This window comes from Polyodon spathula, chromosome 3 (assembly GCF_017654505.1).
Source record: "Polyodon spathula isolate WHYD16114869_AA chromosome 3, ASM1765450v1, whole genome shotgun sequence".
NCBI lineage: Eukaryota > Metazoa > Chordata > Actinopteri > Acipenseriformes > Polyodontidae > Polyodon > Polyodon spathula.
This window is the reverse complement of record NC_054536.1, coordinates 73,533,079-73,554,790: the sequence shown is the minus strand read 5'-3', so window position 1 is coordinate 73,554,790 and position 21,712 is coordinate 73,533,079. Positions and strand designations below refer to the sequence as shown.

General features: G+C 38.6%; 1 protein-coding gene across 1 annotated transcript in view; it reads right to left on the bottom strand.

The window, feature by feature from the left end:
• The window catches only part of LOC121313399 (uncharacterized protein C8orf34 homolog), a 93,336-nt gene extending 84,879 nt beyond the window's left edge, over positions 1–8,457 (bottom strand). The window contains exon 1 of the mRNA XM_041245887.1: positions 8,077–8,457. Coding sequence (XP_041101821.1) covers positions 8,077–8,145 — 69 coding nt within the window. The 5' untranslated portion in view covers positions 8,146–8,457. The remainder of the gene's footprint in view (positions 1–8,076) is intronic.
• Positions 8,458–21,712: the final 13,255 nt, after the last annotated feature.

Here is a 21,712-nt window from a genome sequence, read left to right as displayed (position 1 = left end):
TTGTATTTGATTTTACTCTTATAGGTATCAGTATTCATGTTTTTTGCAATTGCTCTTATTTCAAATCATTCTCACCCATTTATCGTACTGACTACGTGGTTTTACTGGACTTTACTCATAAGCAAATATTTTTACTATAAGTTAACTGCTCTTAGTCAAGCTCTCTCTCAAATTGAATTATTTACTGTATTCTTTAGTTTGCTCTTATTTGATCTTATTTGCTACTGATTGTATTGTACTTTAAACCTGCTCTTATCTGTAATATGATACACTGTAAAGTGATATTTTATACTGTGATATTTTGTAACAAATTGTAAGTCGCCCTGGATAAGGGCGTCTGTTAAGAAATAATAATAATAACAATAAATAATAATAATAATAATAATAATAATAATAATAATAATAATAATAATAATAATAATATTTTGTGTGCTATTACGCATGTCTTTTTAATTCCCAATTTATTTTTCTTGACAGCTTATATGCTCAAACAGCAGGTCCCTTAGTGATAACATTTTCCCAAGCAGACCATAAAATAAAAGGCCATTAGTAATTAGTCTCCATGACTTACTGGTAAGTTGATACTGATTTCATCATATTTTTCCACAGGGTTCCTTTTAAATTACAAGCCTTTCTGTACTATCTTGCAGTTAATGGTGTGCAGATTTGACAAGCAGTCAGGCAAAAGATCACCATGCTGGAGTATTTCTAAAACAACATAATAATAACACTACCAGGGCTGCAAACTTCTTGGTAACATCTGGAATTACAGTGCCTGCTTTTTTGGCTGAAGAGAGATCAGAATCATCTAACTAGGGAAGCTGCTGTGCAAGTAAATCATTGTCGAACTTGTGATGGTAAACAATAACCGGATCTATTATATCTAGAATAGATGTGACTGCTAAAGAATATACAACAGACAGGGGAAAAAAGCTGTTCGTGTTGACTTAAAATTTTATTTTGGCACCCTACAATTTAACTGACGAAAGCCAACAATTGGTTTATTGGAGGTCATAAAGAATTACATTTTTTTTCAGCTTGGTAAGATAACTTTTTTTGTTTATTCCTTACCTTTTTTGCTGCATTTCAGCTCTTCATTTTAATTATTTTCTTTATTTAACATTTTTGAAGAATTTTGTTAAATGGCACGTGTGCAATACACCATCCTTAGTGCATTTTTATTTTTGTTTTGTTTGTCATTGTTCTTGTTCTAAATGTCTTCAAAGCAGCTGTTCATTTGAATTAAATCTCTAGTATATACGTGTTTGGTATATACCATATTTCATTTTCTGCTGGTGTTAATACAACATCTCTGGTATTTCAGATGTTTAATTTCAATCAAATTGTTAACGTCCATCTCACACTTCAGTTTGAAATATGTGATATGCCAGCTTTTTTATTATTGTTTACAGACCAATGTCATAGCACTCTACATATTGACACATGCTTTTTTTTTGTTAGTTTTTATTTTTATTTAGTAGTCCCCAATTATTTTTATTGTTTTCTCCCTAATTTAGTGATGTCTAATAATTTTTAGGCTCAGCTCACCACTACCACCTTTGCGCTGACTCTGGAGGTACGAAGACGAGCACACACTGTCCTCCAAAGCATGTGCCGTCAGCCGCCCGCTTCTTTACACACTGCAGACTCACCATGCAGCCACCCAGAGCTATAGTGTCAGAGGACAACGCAGCCCTGGGCAGCTTACAAGCAAGCCTGCAGGTGCCCAGCTAGACCACAGGGTCAGTGGTGTGCGGTGAGCCAAGTACATCCTGGCCAACCTAGCCTTCCATCCCCCTGGGCGACGCTCAGCCAATTGAGTGCCACCCCCTGCGAGCTCCCGTCCTCGGTCGGCAAAGGAATAGCCTGGACTCCAACTGGCGACGTCCAGACTATAGGACGCATCCTGCACTCCACACGGAGCGCTTCACTGGATGCTCCACTCGGGAGCCCCTGACACATGTTTTTAAAGGGAGAAGCAGAATGCTGGGGGTTACAGATGCCAGTGGCACCTAAAATTAAAAAGACAGTTGCCAAAAAAAAACAAAACGAAATGTAGTCACAAATCACAGGGTTCGCTGTACAGGAGAAATCTGCTGGTTTTACCTCCCTAACCCACGGCACGCTCCCTTCAGCGTCCCCTACTTAGAAGCGACCAGCCTACTTCTCACAGCCAGAATGCGAACGTTTGCTGTATAACTCACCCTGCGAACCACGCAGTTGTGCTTCTACAAGGTGAGCCACTCGCGGACCACTTCTTAGCTCTTTTTTAAAGAAATATTGTTTAAGACATGTTATAAGCTGCTCCACAATGTACAGCCAGTCCCTAACATTCCTCAGACACACTCAGAGTAGCTAAGTTACTTACAATAATATGCATTATTAACTGTCAGCTGGTTGGAGTGCACAGTAGAGCAAAATACTATATTTATTTTATAGCACTTTCATAAATTAGATTGTTGTTCTATTTTTTGTGTCGTGTGATGCTGCTAGATATGCACAGTTTGTGAATCTAAATTGATATTTTTTTTTTCTTTCATATTTTTTTATTCTACAAATACTTTTGACGCTAGCAAAACCATCACAACAAAGTGTTTAGTGGTACATACTGCAGCTTAAGCGTGTTCCACAAATTGCCAGTTACCTTGTAAAACTGAACAGAATGTAAGCCTACCATAATGAACACTGCAGGGACAGCTCCTAGTTAAGCAATACTACAAGCTTAAGCATTTTCACACAAAAGACTGTATAAAACTGTATAGAACTTTTTTGACAATTCTTTGTAGCCACACTGTGAGCCAATCAAGCTGTGGTTCATAAAGATATACAGAGGTAAAATAGTGATGTTAAGTGGTGACTTGCATTAGTGATTAATGGGGCAGTTGCTGTCACCTTTATAGCTGTTAGTTCAAAATAAGACTGCAAGGTTTACAGGGTGCTTAAAAACAATGAGGCTGGATTGATACCCCTTGCGTTTTCTGAAGATTAAAAAAGACAGACAGAGAATCAAATAGATATATCACCTGGATGAACAGGTTAAATGGTTCAGTTTTCAAGGAATGGAAAACACTCAGCCCCAGCTTCAAGATGACAAAGGACTTAACATATTAGAACGCCAAACGGTTTAAGCAAGTCTTGACTATAAAAACAGTAAATACCACTGGAGGCACTGCTAAGTTGTATTCTAATGTTATTGGTTCCACCAGAGCGAGGTCAATGGAAATCCGAGAACAATTCAGAATTAAATCTGTTGGGCGAAGCAAATCGTTTTCCTTTACAAATCAAGAGTGTCCTTGAGCAATCTTTGTTTCAATCAAGTACAAAGCATGTGACAAATGGAAATCTGTTTCATGTTCTTTTAGAATATTATAATATTATTTGTGTACTGAGATACTTCTAGACCTTTTGTAACATGTAAGGGGGTAAGTCTGCTGAATAAGAGAGTAATTCAATATAGGATTATAGGACGGCGAATGCCTGTGTATGTGGTTAAACGCTATAAATCAATGATATGCTGTCTTATTAATATACAAGTTAAAAATCAGCTATATTTGTATTTTAATCATTGCCAACCTATATTTCATCCATTGTCAATTTCATTGAAAAGAGGGAAGAGGTTGCTGAAGAGAATACCGTTAAGTAAGCAATAAGGCACGACTAGATTATGTGTTGTACTCTAATATCACCATGACCCAGGTGCGTTGTAAGTCACGAGGCAACATGCACAGCCAATTGTGATGTCACCATTTGGAATGGAGTTTGCAGTTGAACAGAATTGAGAGGTGCCTCAGGTGTTATTTTGTAAAGCAGATAACGTTTTGATATGGAGAATACAGAATGCTAAAAACTGAAAGTGGCACAGTTGATGTGATGAATAGATTTCTCTGTGATGAAAGTTCATGTGAACAAAATCTGTTCAAATTCAGCAAGTGAAGGGAATAATCCTAAACTGTTTCATAATAGTTAAATAAGAACAATTAAAGGGTTAATAAGCCAATGCCTTGAAGTGTTTGATCTTTAAATTGTACACAAAAGTTACCTGACCAGAATAGGCAACTATATAAGATTGCAGGTCAAACCTACCACTACATTTTGTAAGAAGGAGATTTCATTGAAGTCTGTGCCTCATTTGGTTTATAGATATATAAGAAGTGACAGCTCTGATGTAAACTGTATTGTACCCAAAGCAGAAGAGTAGGATTGGTGCCATTGACGATGGATCACTGTCTAAAATAATAAAATGAAAGCATAATGCAAAAAAATGTAAGACCTTCCTAATTCTTAAAAAAAAAAAAAAATGCCTTGCAATTTCAAAATGAGTTACATCATGTCGAGTGTTTAAGTGTGGATTGAACGATGCTGCTTTGGAAAACGAACACTTTGATAAATGTTAAGCTCAAGTGATTGGTAGCAAACTGAGCACAGAAACAAAAACCCTGTATCCCTGTCACTGTCCAAGGTACTGAAGTTATCAGCTGTACTTACTCCTTCACTTCCTCACTGTTTACCATTCATCTTTTCATAAATAGCCGATATCATACATCTTGCCTATAATTACAGTGAGAACTGATGGGTGGGTCACCTCAGTTCAACACATATAAAAGTGACATAACAGGATTGCTTACAGCCTTCTTTCCCATGATAGTATTGCCAATGAGTCTGCTCCAAGCTTTATTGAGCATTGTCACCAAACACTGTTTATTACCTGCCTGCTACCAGCAGTTTATTTTGGTCATCAACAAATGGATTCTTTCAACTTTAATTTTTTATATATATATATATATATATATATATATATATATATATATATTTTTTTTTTTTTTTTTTTTTTTTTTTTTTTTTTTTTTAGAGTTCTATTCTGTCACCAGTTTTTTCAGTACCGTCGATGGCAGCTAAATAATATTAGGATTAACAGAGTCTCATCAAATCTCAAGAGTATTTCCATAAATTATCTGTAATGAAAAGTTATTTGTGACGTTATTTATAAAATTTTAACCGAAATGAAACAACTAAATGGTGCAATGCTAATTCCAATACTCTTTCAAATTTCTGTTAACTGTGTGATGGACAAAATAATACATAAACCAAATATAATGCAAATGTTAATTAGACTTAAAATAAAGAGCTTTGCATATGTTTTACTCTAGTCTAAGACTACAGAAAGTCTGTAATTCAGCTTTACTGTAAAAATACTTTTGAGATGAGAAATAAATCAGACTGCAATATCTTCTCAAAGAGCTGTTGGTTTCAACAAGGGATGTTGATTGCTTTATTTCTTTTTCAATATTTAATTACAACACCTAAGCACGTAGTTTTCTCACAGGGGTGTTTTAATATGAATGTCTTGAAAATTCACATTCAACTAAAAACACTGCAGATATTTATGCACCAGACGAGACTACTTGCTAAAATCAAAGCAATGTACCCCATAAATGGAAGTCATTATTTTAATGTCAAAACATAACCATAGTGTAATACAAAAACATTACATATCAATTTATTAAATATCATCATTCAGTCTATTGAGAAAAAAAAAAATCTGTAGGATAGCAAATCTGAAAATAGGCAATAACGTGAATTTAACATTTTAAAGAAAATCCTAAAACAAGGATTATTCGAGAACTAAGCTGCGTGCATATAGGCACACGGCAAAGCAGTGTCTTGCAACCACCTAGTTGTGCAGTGTTTTAACAGCAACGCATAACTTGAAGTGTCTTATTGATGATAAAATGTCCCATTCCTAAAGAAAATCAGTGTGCTGTTGTCTATTCTGTAAGTTACCATTCCTGCCCAGGATATTTTAGTAGTATTAATAGTAGTAGTGGATTTAGGAGTACTTCGGTAACAAAACTGCTGAAATACAAACAGAAATTAAGTTTTGGCGCAGGATTGCACATTTTTGGGGTAGACCCAAGTAAACAGATGATTAAAAAAAAAAAAACCTAACAAACAAAAGTAGATACAGGCTTTTTAGCAAAACAAACACTCTTTTTATCAGTACATCATAAGGACACAGGCATCTGTCTCCCACCACAAGTTCTGCCCTGAACTACAGTACCTTGCTTTTATACAGATGGCCAATTAACCAGTGTAACCTGACCAAATTCTGTACCTAGATTTCAAAAACCTCATCTCTTCCAAACTTAATAGTGACTCTGCAGTCTTTATGTAAAAAGAAGTAGAGGGCAAGTTCCATTTTAACAGTGGGAGGGGGAGGGGGACAATGAACATTGAACTGCAATTTAAAACTAATCTATAATTTGTGACCCTATATTATGGCATTTAAACAACACTGAAAACCTTTGTAGGCCATGGTTTCCAGATATATTGATAAGATTATTTGCATACAGTATACTATATAAATGGTATGTTTTGTTTACCTGTTTTAATTTGAAGTAGGTGCACTATGGATTTATGACTACATTTCAATATTTGTTCATATTTCAAGCATACTGTTACAGAAGAAACAAGGGGTTATGTAGTTATGCATATATTAAAAAAAAAAGAAGTTCTAACAATAAAAATAACACACACACACAGGTTAGCCAGGGGTGCACACATCCGGTTCCTTGAGATCCGGAATCCAGGTTTTATAGGTATCATGAAATAATTCACTGATTTAAGGGGATTAAATTAGTTTATAAGCAATTTAAGGTACAGGTGGAACAAAAACTAAATATGTACAGTAGCTCTGCATTTTTACAATACTGTGAGTTACCAAGCATCTTTTAAAGCTGTGCTGTCCCACATCTTGTCAAAACATTTGCATGCAAGATACCGTTTTTTTGTTTACACTACATTCGCTTGTAGTTATTTTGTTTGCTTCATCAGAAACAAGACCTTGTTAGTTTGCCAGTTTCTTTTACAAATCCTAACTATATTTTACACAGCATAAAGAATAATTGACAACGTAAAGCAAATTTCACCATAGCATGTGATACAATTTCTCTTCCTTAAGTTACTGAAAATTGAAAACATGGGCAGAAATAATGATAGAAATACAACAATTTTTTTGTTTTTTTGGTTGGGGGGGGGGGGGGGGGGACATAATAACGAAACAATAGCATCTGACACCTTAATGGTTTACTGTACAGGTTCTTACATTTATGATCAACTGAAGAGTTACACACTTAGGCTAATCAAGTACAATGTCCAGCCTGGAGAAATGGAAACAGACATGTACTGGATAGACACATTGTATAATTCTAGGCAGGCTGTGGGAAGCATCTAATAACCATTTATTGTTACGGCTGTATATACTATACAGTATTTACAAATTGGATGGAAAAAGGGGTTGTTGCTACTTGAGTTTTAAACTGAAATACTGGGAAAATGTTTTAAATTATTGTGTACATGTAATTTGTTTTTAAATAAAACATTGTATACCCTGTTTCTATTTAATACTAATACAACAATTACTAATAGTATACCAGTAAATCCAAGCTCAAGCATCCAATTCAAATAAATCCACATAAATTACACTGGCATTTCATTTCATCGACATTGCATACTGTGTGTTGCACCTAGACGCTCCACGTCATATTGGGTTACAAAGATATTGAAGAAAATGTAATTACAATAACGAAACTTGCGTTACTTTGTGGCTCTCGTATCACGTTACAGAAGCTGTGCTTCGATCCTTTGAAGGGATTTATGTAAAGTGTATTTACATCTTGTATCTGGAATGGTATTTTATAACTGTCTTTATACCGTTTAAAAAAAACGGAGGAAGCATTTGAATTACGCTGTTAAAAATATTAACTATCTGTATTGATTGGTATTGTTCATACTTTCCTGTGTTCAACAGAACACCTTTAAAAAGTATACTGACCAACACTTGTGTAAACAGTAGCAAACGTCAAACAAATTCACCCAAAAGCATAAACCTGTATATAGAGAGATTTGTATTTTGTTTCACATCTGACTTTTTCCCTTGCAGTAATAATTTGAATACACACATACTTCAACAACCAACGTGTGGGTATGTCATGACGTGATGTACCGTAGATCCTGTCAATAAGCAAATGCGGCATTAACGTTTAGCATGAACACAGCAAGTTTCTTTAAAACTCTTACCTCAAACAAAGGGCCAATTTTGTTCTTTTCCAGGTATGACTGAATTCTTGACTGCTGGTGCGACGCCATAAAGAAACAGTATGGTTTCTTGAAAGCACTTCACAAAAATTTGGAGCAGATTGCAAGCAAGGAAATAAATAAGATTTAAAATAGAAAAGAAAAAGAATAGAACAATGTTGAAAGAAAAAGGCAGTAAACCAGAGAATCTCTTTAAACGGCAAAATGTGTGTTTAATATCTGTCAGGAACTGCAAGTTTGGTTCACAGAGGAAGGCATTGTTTAAACTGTACACAGCGCGCTGCTCTTGGTTACTGTGGCACCGATTTTTCCATTTGCTGTTGTGGAGCTGCTCCCTAGCGACGGCGTCGCGTCTGAAGCCAATAGTGCTGATGTTTATTTAATACAGAGCTCCAACCTCTTGCTTGTTGGGTGTTCCTGGTCTACTCGCATTGGAGAACGAGCTCCTCCCCTTTTCTCTTCCTCCTGAAATAATCTTGTCTACGGGACATGTTTATTTTTACATTTCTACTGCATTTTAGGTTTTCAATGGTGGATATTTTTTTAAGTAACCTTCTAGCTCATTTTTAAAATTGTATTTGGCTCTTAACACATCAGACCTGATTACAGGTCTTGAAAAGAAATTTCCTCTCAAAACAGAAGACATTAAAATTTTGAAGTATACTAATAGTTATACATAATGCCATTTTAATTATTGTTCAATATAAAAATACTTAAAGTATTTTATTACTTATCCCTGGGTAGTCTTTCTGTAAATCCACTTAGTGCCGGAAGAATTATTAGTCTTGTAACCCAATACTGGTAAAATGTTTACAGATAAATCGTACTGTAGTTCAGTATTTTCTGTTATTGAACCAATTTTATATTGATGCAGGCAAGTGAGCTGGATTGGACATTTTTAAACAATGCCGTGCTTGTGGAGTAATTAAGCATCGCTATGAGGACGCTTGTATGAATTACCAAATCAGCCGCCATCCTACGACTGCAAATAAAAACAGTTCAGCTAGCAACTGCATTCCGATATTTTCTGGGATTCTCTAGGTCAAGGTCAATTGTGGGTATCACACATGCAAAATGAACTGCTTCCTGCCAGTGCCAAAGTCTTACATCTCAGCAACCATCTGAGGTAGTGAATTGATAATTGCAGGGTTTTATAAAACTTGCATGCTAACTGTTTTGATGAACATGACCTCTCACCTAATATAGCAACCACAACTATTCTTTGATTTTCTATGGGACAGACCACACCTTTGATATACAGTATTTTCTTTATATGCTAGTTGACACATTGATCGAGGGTCCTATTTTCCACTGTGCAGTAATGATAATGAAGACTTTTTTTAATAAGCGTAAGCAAAAAAAAAGCCCTACTTAAAGCTGCTATGCTTACAATCAAGGTGTGATGTTTACTGGATTGAACAATAGTCTAACGATCTCAGTTCCCGCAGGCAAGGGATTCCCACAGGCAGAGGTGGGACGTAAGAAATGTTCGCCTGTGAGAAACCTCTGCTTGCGGGAACCGAGATTGTGACAATTGTTTTCCTTTCCGTAATCTCGACTTCATCAAAAAGAAAGTAGGCCCTGTCAATGGATTAGGCAGTTTGCATGCACAAAATGGAGTCTAAGCTCCATTACGATGCAAAACAGAAATTAAAATTGGCTGTAAATGTTTTGAACCTTTTAAACATATCATACCAATGTTACATAAGGGTCACATTTAAGCAGTATTATCCTGAGGAACCACCTCCACAAGCTGTAAAGATGATCTGTAGTGATCCATCTCATAACTTTCTAGCTGCCACCCACTCCATGGTAGGGAGCTAATTTATACCCAGTTATTAGAATTCAGCTTTCCATGGCGGAACTGCTTCGATAGGTATAACTGCCATAGAGGGAAGTAGGTTGTTACGGATAGATTTTCGGCAAGCACCTGACCTACAGATGAATTTTGTCTGCAAACTTTACCAAAATCACTGATCTCATTTGTTGGTGCTTTTTTAAAATTGCAGCTCAGCCTCGGAGATGAACTCCAAATTGGCAGTTTCTGGCGTCTAGGAGTAGGTCTGTGTCATGAAAATGTGATATCAGGCAGTCTGTAATGAGCCTATAAAAAAAAAAAAAAGACTACATGTTATTTAACATCCCTGATAAAAAAAAAAAAGTCATTATTGAAAAAACAAAATGCAAGTTCAGTTTTATACTAATGGTCCCTTGTTGACTGCTTGCTATTTGTAATTTCGTCCATAATTAACATTCTGTTCAACTTGTCAAAACTCTGTTGACTGGCCAGTTTGTGTACATATAACTGTGGCTTGGGCTGTAGGCACCAAAAAATGGTTTGTCACTGCTATATCAATGAGTAAGACAGACAGACACAGCTATGCCACTACTTCCAGCAGCAGTCAAATTCAAACCCAATTATGACTCAGGAAAACATGTACCGTTATATAGATGTGTATAAAAATAAGTCATGTCTTCATACCTCCAGTGTCTGTAGGGAGCCTCACACATGCCATTATTAATCTTCAGACTTCAGCCTCCTAAATATGTCTCTCGATAAAACCCCCAGTTAATTACCAACTTCTAGGAGGATTACAATTTAAAGCAGCACAGGCTGCAAGGTTGACAGGGGCACCCATGACTCAGTGTTCAGAACTCTGGAGAATAAGGAACGGGGTCGGTGGCAGTGAATAAGGCAGGCAGGTATAGGCAATGTAAATATCGCCCTGTTCTCATTTCCAGATTGCTTGTTTCTCAAGCAACTCCTGCATTCATTAACATGCAGGTTGGACCTCATAAGCAAGAAGACTATTTATTTTTCTATCACCTACTGTCAAGGTAAAGGAGGCAGCAGAAAACATGTAGAAGCTCAGAATACAAAGTAAGAAACAAAATGAAAAGACATTTAAAATAGCTGTGGGGGAATTAAAGTACAAAAGCAGAAGTTAAAATACAGTACAGTATGTTACATCTGACATCTGAGATTGATATGTTTCACCACCATTAACTCCCTTATGTTTTGCATCCCCTAGAATTTTAGGATTGAGACAACAACAAAAAAAAATTAAAAAAACGATATGAACTTAATTTTGATCTTTTATTTAGCATCATGTAAACAAAGAAACTACACAATTCTATAGCAAAAGTCTACTGGAAGTCATACTAGTAGTACAGTATTTCATGTTAGATTTCTAAATTAAAAAATTTTGAAATTTTTGTCAGTTTTTCGTTAAGTATACGTAAAACTGCAAAGCGGTGTATAATTCAATATGTTAACGTATTATTATTCAGCTGGTTTTGTTCAACTTTATGAAGTAAAATTAGTTAATTCTATAGGACTTTGGCCATAGCTGTACATAGCAAAAGTACTGTACTAAGAGCAAAGCTTTAACTACTTGCTATGTCCATTTTTTATAAGGGAATGTGTATCTGTTTCTTATGGTGTAAGACTGTCTTGATTACCACCCAGACACCAACATGGATTAGATTCAAACACAGGCTCCCTTGAGAAAGATATGTACAACATATCGAAACGTTGGCCAGCTGGCTCTTTGAGCTAATTTATATATATATATATAAAGGGCAATTGTTTGTCTTTTCGTTCACATAAAGTCAGAAAAAACAACATATGAATCCAAATTAACATGTATTTATACTAAAGTAATAAAAAAATGACTAGAAAAGATTTAGAAGTGAGTAGTTTTTCGAGATTTACGATTATACTGTAAATAAATACATGTTAATTTGGATTCATTTGTTGTTTTTTTCTGACTTTATGTGAACGAAAAGACACACATTTGCCCGTTTTCCCATTGGAAATAGTGATATTTTTAAATATCACTGTCCTGGTCACAATAGCAAAGTTTGTGGGGAATAATAGTCATTTTCTATACTTTTGAGGCATAAGCAATTAGGAAATAACACTTACTACCCAGGAACAAAAATTGTGTTACATAGTATAATTTACAACAATTTCTGTGAACCTTCCTAGCAATCTACACCACTGCTCTCTTATCTTTCTGATGCAATTGGTGATTTTATACCTGATTGCCAAAGCACAGTACAGTAATAAACTATTTTAATTATTTTCGACTATATTTTTGTGGTAGAATGTACAATTTGTTACATACAGGTGCAGGTGAATTTTCTGGTATGATTGCTCTAAATCAAATTTTTGGTACGTTTTAATAATAAAGTAGCACTACACTGATCTACAAACACATAATGTACTCATATCCAAGGCCACTGTTTTTACTTTTATCTGTATGGTCAAGGTAATGGAAACTGTAAATTAAATGTAAGATTTTTCTTTTTCATAGGCAACAGTTCCACTTCGAGAAATGCCATACATTATGGTGCATCCTAGGAGTGGAATATTAAACAGGCACCTGTATAGCAGTCCTTCCGAGGGCTGGTGAAGCTATAACAGTTATTCCAAGTCGTTCTGACTTGTTATGTCGCTGTCTTGCTGAGTTGTGACTGTGTTTCATTGAGTCACCTCTCAGTGTTGCATGCTGATTGATTCTTGACAGGAATCTTAATGGCAGAGTTGTTGACACATTTTGAAAGGTTGGCTGCCAGTAAGAATGCATTGCTCCTTGATGTTAGTTACCTGAAGGAGTGCTCCTACAGTGGTTAAGGAATGCCTAGATTGATTAGGACCCTGAAGTTCCTTCATACACTAATGGTTAAACACAACTGTACAATACTTTCTTCTACACCACAAACAGCCTACGCCTGGTTAGTGTATAAGTGGGAATTAAATGTTATAAAAATAGGAAACATTATTACGTCTTCAAGTAAAAGAGAGTACAGACTGTCTGTCTTTTCACTTTTGTCATGTAATATGTCTTTTGGAGCACTACACATCTATTGAGGTGTTAGCCTCTAGAGAAAGGCCAGATAAGGACATATGCAATTGATTATCAATATTACAGATATTGGTACCACAAACAAGAAGTGACACAGTGCTGCACTCACTCACTCACACACACACACACACACACACACACACACACACACATACTCTGCAAGGGCAGAGATCTGTTTCACTTGCTGCAACTACAAAGAATTAATGATTGACAGGAAAACAGTAACATGCTCAATATGGATGGGATGCAAATCATTGTACTGTAGTTACTACTGAATTACATAATTTCGTGATGCATTTCACTTGTAGCTACTGTAGATGAACACTGCAGTATCACTATAGATCACAGTACAGCTTTTAGCTTTTATTGTTACAGCTGCGGTCAAAAATTCCACAAGTAAATAAAAGACTGTGTATACCATATTTATTTGGCAAGTGAAATCAATTCAAATTTCAGTTTATATATAAGCGTAGCCTCCAGTAGCAGCTTAATATAGGTAGAGTATATATAGGTATACCCCATTCAGTATACCATTCAGCAGAGTTGTGTATAATTAAGGGTTTAATGAGACACTGAAGTACTGTAACAATTCAGGTAATGTGCTATAACCTTGTTATCAGGCTGCATATAATTAATTCATGAATGAACCTATTTTCAGCAATAAATTAGGGGCGTGTAGGAGCGTCAGCTCATTGAATTCCACATCATTGCTATTTCAGGACAACTCTCAACATTTAAGTCTCCAGATTCACTGTCATCCGGCAGTGGAAGAAGGATGATGCTCCCATGGTTCTAAACTGGTGCAAGTGACCTGTGGTAAGCTTCCTGCTGACAGGAGATAGAGTGCTTCATTGCATGGTTTTGAGTTGTCTTCGAGAAGCCATTACGCTGAGAGCTACCTTATAACACTCCTCCCCCCCCCCCCCCCCCCCCCCCCCCCCCCAAGTTTCTAAATGTAGCACAAATGTTTGTACTTTATTTTAACAGATAGGCATGTCTCATGCATATTTGTATTTGATACTGCATAAACATCTTACGCATGTACTGATAATTGCATTGAATTATTTTAGAAAATCAATTATTCGTTGATCATGAATAATTTGTTATAAAATACCCACTGATTAATAAGTTTCAATTGTGACCTGTCAGAGAGACAGCTGTACTAGCTGATGCAAATTAACTAGAAAATGCGGTCAAAAATGTACAAAATTGTGAGTTTATCAAAAGCACATAAAAAAAATCTAAAATATAGATAGAAAAATAAAAGGTAATTTGTAAGAAGTACATTTCTTCAGAGAAATAACATTGCTTTTTGCTTAACTGCAGTAATGGAATTGAAGTGGGAAATTTCAGCTTGTGTAGCGTGCACAGGGGAAGGCAGCAGCAGGGCTGGTAGGTGATGTAATCACATACAAAGACATAAGCCTGATATACACTCCTTGCAAAGGAGCCGGCTCTTTTGTGCAGCGGTATCGGAGCTACCTTAATGCGAGAGGTCAGAGGTTCGTGCCCACCCTCCGCCTGTGTGTGGATTTCCTCGCCCTGTGTGATGCTCCTGCCTGCAGGAACTAAGATTGCTACACTTGGTAGCAATGACATTACAAGATGAAGAAGCATGATAGCTAAAAGCTTTGCTCCCTCACTTGACTTTGGGTGCAGCATCTTTTTAAAACTGAGAACTGAGACCAGTGCTCCAGATAGGTTTTAGGTCATACTCTCCAATTTAGACACTGAGTAAAATGTATTTTGGGTGAGTAAATTGCAACTTTACCTGAGTTCTTTCAATGAATACTGTACATACTTTAATGCTAACTTACAGGCCCCCGTTGGCCCCCTGCAAGCCAGTAGGAAGTTTGAAAAATAGACACGTGCACAAAAATAAAATGCTGGGTACAGATCACAGTGGTCGACGAATTGTTTTGAAACAAATAAAAATAAAATAAAATCTGCAAACTAATTCCTAGAATACATCAGCATGCCCATACCAAGTTTATTCACAAGTTTAAGAGCTAAAAATGGAAGTGTTCAGCTACACAGCTAACACACCTCTTAAAGTTTTGTTTTGTTTTGTTTTTATATATCTTGGATGCTCTTTTTGAACATAATATGTTTAAAAAAAAATCAAGAAAAAGACTGAACTCAACTTCTAGTTTCAATAATCCATCACGTTTTTTGTTTTGTTTTGTTTTTAAAGACAGAGGTGGTGTGGATTAAATACAAACACAAAGTAAATTCCTCATTTACTTGATTCAAAATGACTACATTATATATCCAGTTAAACTTTCTTCTTTCAGTTATCTTGACCCCAGTACTTCTATTTTCTTTCAAACACTTTTTGCCTCTCCTTGTGTGTATTCCATAAAAACCCTATGCTCTATCCTCCTCGCACATCATATCCTTGGTGTGCTTTGTGAATTAGCATTGTTACTCATTCATAGCCACCTGTCTTCCTTCTACTTGGTAGAACAATCAGGACTGTCATTTAATTTAGACTTTGGTAACTGATCAAGTGAAACATATTGTGTGTTGATTAAATCATTACTTTGTTCAGCAACAGAATGGTAGACATATATGTCCAGTCATACAAATCTGAGACGTTTGCTTTGTTTAAGTACATAAACGTCAATATAGTACACATCACAAACTACAGTAATTGCATTGTCACATGCTGTATGATTTTCTAGTATTTTATATTTTCCACAGAGTGACTTGTCCTCACAACACCATGTTATAAAGGCTATAAAGGTTCCTGGATAGACTGTGGTTTTATGGCAGTTGTTGATCATGTTGTAAATTGAATAGATATTGCTCTACCAGAGCTGCTCTGCACATATAGATATCTAATACATGTGTCTCTCTAGAGTATGCGATATAAAGGGTAGTGTAATACTCCCTGGAATTATTACACTGTTTCAGAGGTTTCAACTTGCTAATTTGATTGTACAGTAGCAGATATTGATCTTCTAAAAGCAGACACCTCCGTGCAAAATCGTTTGAAAATCAATGCAATTTTGCTTTGCTGCTTACATTTGTATTTCATTGATGGTTTCTAGTGTCAGTACTTTAGCACATATTTAACCAGCGGTGCTTTTGTAACGTTAGGTTATTACCATAACCTTGGTTCCCTGAAAGAGAATGACAACCATTACCGAATGGGAAGGAGCCCTCTCTGACCGTTGATCACTGAGCATATATAAAAAAGCTGCCCTATCAGGGCCCTGCTGTGAGCGGGAAGTCCCTCCCACCTCCTGCTGAAGAGGGACGTCCTCACAGTAACATATCTCCATTTTCTTTCAAAATCAGAGGTCAGCTGGGGACATGACCTCGAAGGGTAATGGTTGTCATTCTCTGTCAGGGAAGCAGGGTTATGGTAATAACCTAACATTCCCTTTCAATGGAATGACAACCATTACCGAATTGGAAGCTGTAGCCCGAACTGGGCAGAGTGTGTGCTGTCTACGGTCCTCCTCTGATTCGTGTGGGGGAGGTCTGAAAGTTTCCAAAACCACTGGTTGATTAATATGGACTGAAGATACCACCTTTGGCAAAAAGGCTGGATTTATTCTTAATGTTACCCGCGAGTCATTTCTAGTGAAAGCCATACATGTGTCATCGATGGACAGCACATGAAACTCACTTACTCGTCTGGCAGATGTAATGGCTATTAAAAACGTCACCTTCAAGGAAACAGGGCACAGTTCTGCTGACACCATGAGGTTGAATGGGGGACCCATAAGGACCTGCAGTACCAGTTCTAGATCCCACTTAGGGACCATGCTTTTCATGGGAGGACAAAGCCTCCGAGCCCCTTTAAGAAATTGCACTGCTTGGAAATGTGCCCCAGGGGACACAGAGTCAATTTTGTCATGGCACACTGATATTGCTGCCAGGTATACCTTCAAAGTGGTCACTGATTTTCCTGTGTCAAACAGATGTTGTAAGAAGGTTAATATTGTCTCAATAGGGCAGGTCAAAGGATCATGACCTTCAGCAAAGGACAAGCCTTGGAAAACTTTCCATTTGTATGAGCGCTCAAGGCTCACATCAATGGTGGCCCCAAATGTCTTCCCCAGTGTAATGGGAGCATATAGTAACACCACCCTCTCAGACTCCACGACCTTGGATTGCATCAGCCACAAATGCCGACGAGCGTCCACCATCACCGCCAGCGACCTCCCTGATTCCTGGCCTAACTCCCCCTTTAGGTCAGTCATCACCCTTGCTACCGCCTGGAACGCCCCTATGTCTGCCTCCGTGGATCTTTCCTGCAGCCTCACTGCTAACTGTGTTTGGTAGAGCGCCAGTATAGCCATGGTGTTCACTGCTCTGACTGACAGCTCTGCCAACTCATACACCTTTTTTAGCATAGCATCCGTTGTCCTGCAAGGCTTAGACAGGCAGGTTGGGCCCTTATCCCCCTTTGTGAAGGTGGAACCTTGCACCAATACCGTGACCGTGTCCCAGATAGAGGGGAATGTGCCTAGCCCTGCTTCTTGGGCTCCTGCAGTGTGTAGTAGAGACTCTGCTGCTATGGAGGCTGAGGGTGCAGACTCTGGGTGGCTCCAGGAGGAGCGCACCAATTCCAGGAAGTCCTGGGACAAAGGGAGGGCTTGCTGCGGGTGCCCTTTTTGTTGAAGGATGCAGTTACCCTGTCCCTTCTGTTCTGCTGGCCATGAAATGTCCGTGGCTGCAGCTGCATGCTGCATTAGTGCCCGGAACTCTTCCCTTTGTGACACATGTGGCAGGGGTGGTAAGGAGCCCCCCACTGTGGCCTGACCGATGGAAGTGGTTGGGTCCGAGACATCTGACCTTGACGCCGTGAAGGACAGCTCGCCTGGGCTAGGAGGTCTAGGTGCTGGGGATAGGGAACAAGACTGTGGAAATTAGACCTGCCCAGTGGTAGGGGGCAGTCTGCCCTGCGACTTAAGTAGGGTCTCCAGCACAGTTTGCTGAGCCCTCACAGTCTCCGACAACTCCTGGAAGCGCTGCTCAGCCGAGCTTGCACGCTTTCGAGGCGATTGTGACGGTGATCGTCTGTGCCTGCACGGGAAAGGATAGCTGTACCTGCGTGCTGACCGCCTGCCCCCTAGTGAATGCCCCCTCGAGCGCTAACCATCTCGCCTCCCCTGAGAGGTGCCTGCACCTCTGTACCGGTGGTGGAGAAGGGGAGGTTGACACAGGTGTGAGGGAGAGCTCATTGGTCATTGTAGTGGGGGGCGTCCCAGAGGACCTCTGCAGAGGACCTTGGACCACTGATCTCATTCTCCCATGACTCGGGGAGAGAGACTCGGCTGGGGATAGGGCTGCTCTCCTGTGTTTAGTTCTTTTCGAGAACTTCCTGTACGGAGAGCAGTCCAACTCACCCGCCAGTGCTTTGGCCACATGGTCTGGCCCTAAGCATCTGACGCAGGACAGGTGCTCATCCTATCTGGGCAGCTTCACCACACACTGTTTCGCACTGGTGGAAACCAGCGGAGGACCCAGTTGACCGCACTGACATGGCTTTGTAGGCAGGGCTGCTGCACTAGGTGCTGAGATCGAGTGGTCGGTGCCAAGTCAATCGGCGCAGAGGTCGGTGCCGATGGGTAGTGCGGCTGGTGCCGAGCTGTAGACAGCTCAGAAGGTGTTCACCAGTGCCGAATCAGTTGGTGCCGGGACCAGCATCGAGGAGAGCGCTGTCGGTGCCAACTTAATCTGTGCTGAGGTCAGTGCCGATGGTGGGCTGTTCAAAAGACTGAGGTCGGCGGGAGAACCGTGGTCGATGCCGGGCTATGCAGCCGATTCAGTGGGCGTGGTCAAAATGCTGAACACATTTTTCATCACCTTTATGAATGCCACCAACTAACAAGTTTTGAGGCATTATCAGTTTGATAAGCAAACCATTTATGATCTTTGTGAATTACTTACGACGGATTTGAAAGCTTCCACCAACAGAACACACCCAATTCCAGTTTTGACTAAAGTCTCTTTGTAAATTAGAACATTTTGACTGCACCTTCATCAGCGCTCTTTGTGCGCTGGCCTAAGATGCTGACATTTGGCCCGTTATATTGATTGGCCCTTTTATATTTGGAGCACGCTGCAACAGTTTTAATGAAAAGTAAATGCCATTATTTAAATGTGTCCTTTTGTATTTTGGGGACGATGTCACATTTTCATTTTTTACTTATTTGAATTAAAAAAAATGTAATTTAAAAAATGACTTTCTTAAATGGTATCTTTTGTTTTCAACTATGCATTTGTGTGTGTGTGTGTATTTTAAGATGTTCTTCATAGAATGAATGACTTTTTCTTTTCCTTCACCAAATAATACACACTGGTATTTCATAATGTTATCTAAAAGCATTTGGACTTATGAAGTCAGTTTTCACTCAGGTTTTTCCTCTTTTTTTCTGTATTTTCCTGCTTCGTCATGACAATTTCAGTGAGCTTGGGGAAGTTGTCTTCAACCTCTATACACGTCTGCACTTCCTGGGAATTTGTTTTAATTTTACGTTCATGTACACCAATCCCATAATTCATAGTGTCTACTTAATATAGATTTTACATAGATCTTACTTTAAATTAGAAGATACTTAATCAAGATTAAAGTGCCACTACTATCAATGAAAAATTATAACAAAGAACATAAAGAGCTTTCAACCTAGGTTATTAACCTTTACTCTGAGTAATTTACCAACCTTGGAAAATCAAGCCATATATTTTGTTTTGTTCTGTATTGTATCAAGGTGCCATTTACAGTAAACCCTCTTCACCTACAAATATCAGGTACAGTAGGTATAAAAAAATACAAATCATGCATGTTTTGTTCATATTGTTCACTTATTCCATAAGTATGTGCATACTGCCAAAGGTTATTATTTCTCCTTGGGTATTGCAGGGATTTTTGCACACTATGGTGTTGGCTTGAAATAGTTTATATATTTTTTCTTCAAAGATTTATCTTTTAAAATTGAATTCCAACCATCCAATTTGGAAAAAAAAAAAATCAAAATGCATTTTGTATTTGCCCAACAGATGTTCTGAAAGAAGTGCAATATCGGCTATAATTAGCCCATATTCATTCAAAGATGATGTGGGCAAATGCCAGAAAGAGCAGCTATTTCATATAAATGGCACGGTAAAAAAAAAAAGAAAATCTGCTGATGATATCTACCACCCCCCCCCGAGTTTCTAAGCACAGACCACCCTGCAACCCCTGCATGCACACACCACCATGCAACCCCTGCATATATCACCCACCATGCAACCCATGAATTTGTAGCAATTCTTTGCAAAAAATATTTTCAGGGTGTTCAGCCTCATTCATTTCTATGGCAGGGTTGAGAAACACATTTTCATCTCTTGAACCCAAGCATGTAGAACCACAATTGAAAGTGATATAGGCTCAGGAGCACCCCAAACCACCTCCTAAAACGACACAGTAGTTGAACCCAAAAACTCGAGTAGTGACAAAAAAAAAAATAGCTGAGCCATCCTGGCACCTAGAACCGTGAAAACGGTGACTCCTTGAGCGGGGGCCCCGCCGCAAAAAAATCAAGTTCCTATCCTCCACAGAACCCAAGATATGCCCTGTCAAAAATGGGGTCATATCTCAATGACCCTGGGGCCTAGAATCTGGTTGAACTTCCTAGGGTCATGTCTGGGGCCCCTTTTTCACAGTGAGCCACCCGTTTTCAAATGCTACATTTTAAACAAATGTTCACATTTTCAGCATGATGGTATGTCAAGGTTGGATTTCGAATAGCTTTTGAGTTCCAGGTTGGCAAAAAAAGTTTAAATTGGGGTACTTTCCATCTGGGGACACGTCGCTTGTAGGGATCGACAGGAGCCCCAAGGTGGACCCCCGTACCGATTTTCAAGTAGCGGGGTGTCGTACAAACCCGTGGCCGGTGATTTTATTTAGTTGAGAGTCATGTGCACACGAAGAGAATGCTCCCTAGTTCCTTGCCCCATGGGCTGTGGGGATATGAGGTACAATGAGACCACCCCCTCTCTATTGCAAATCCCATTAGAAAAAAAAATCTTTCAAAATTGTTCAAGTTGTGTCAAGTTAGATGGGGAAAGGTGATGGACAGCAATTTTGAGGTCTTGCCACAGATTTTCGATGAGATTAAGGTCAGGACTGGGCCACTCAAAGACATCTATTTTCTTAATTTTAAGCCACTCCAGTGTTGCTCTGGCAGGCTGCTTTGGATCATTGTCCTTTTGAAAGAAACATCTTCTGCAGTTTGAGTTTTTGGCAGAGGGGCGCATATTTTTATCCAGGATTTCTCTATATTGTGCACTTTTCATCCTTCCATCAATACTGACAATATTGCCAGTCCCTGCTGCTTAAAAGCATCCCATAACATGATGCTATCACTGCCATACTTTACGGTGGGGATGGTGTTACCTGGCTGGTGTGCAGTGTTTGATGTGCGCCACACATACTGCTTCGCGTTCAGGCCAAAAAGTTCCACTTTAGTCTCATCAGACCACAGATGTTCTGCCACTTCTAGGTGACGTTTTGCAAACTCTTTGTGGGCAAGGATATTGGTTTTTTTCAACCAGGGCATCAACCAGGGCATCTTCCTTGCCACTCTCCCATAAAGGCCCTTTTTGTGGAATCCCTTGGAGATTGGTGATACATGAACATCATCATTCATCTCAGCCATTGACTTCTGTAACTCATTCAGAGTCACAGATGGCCTCACTGTATCTTCCCTAAGAAGTGCCCTTCTTGTCCAGCAACTAAGTTTAGAGGG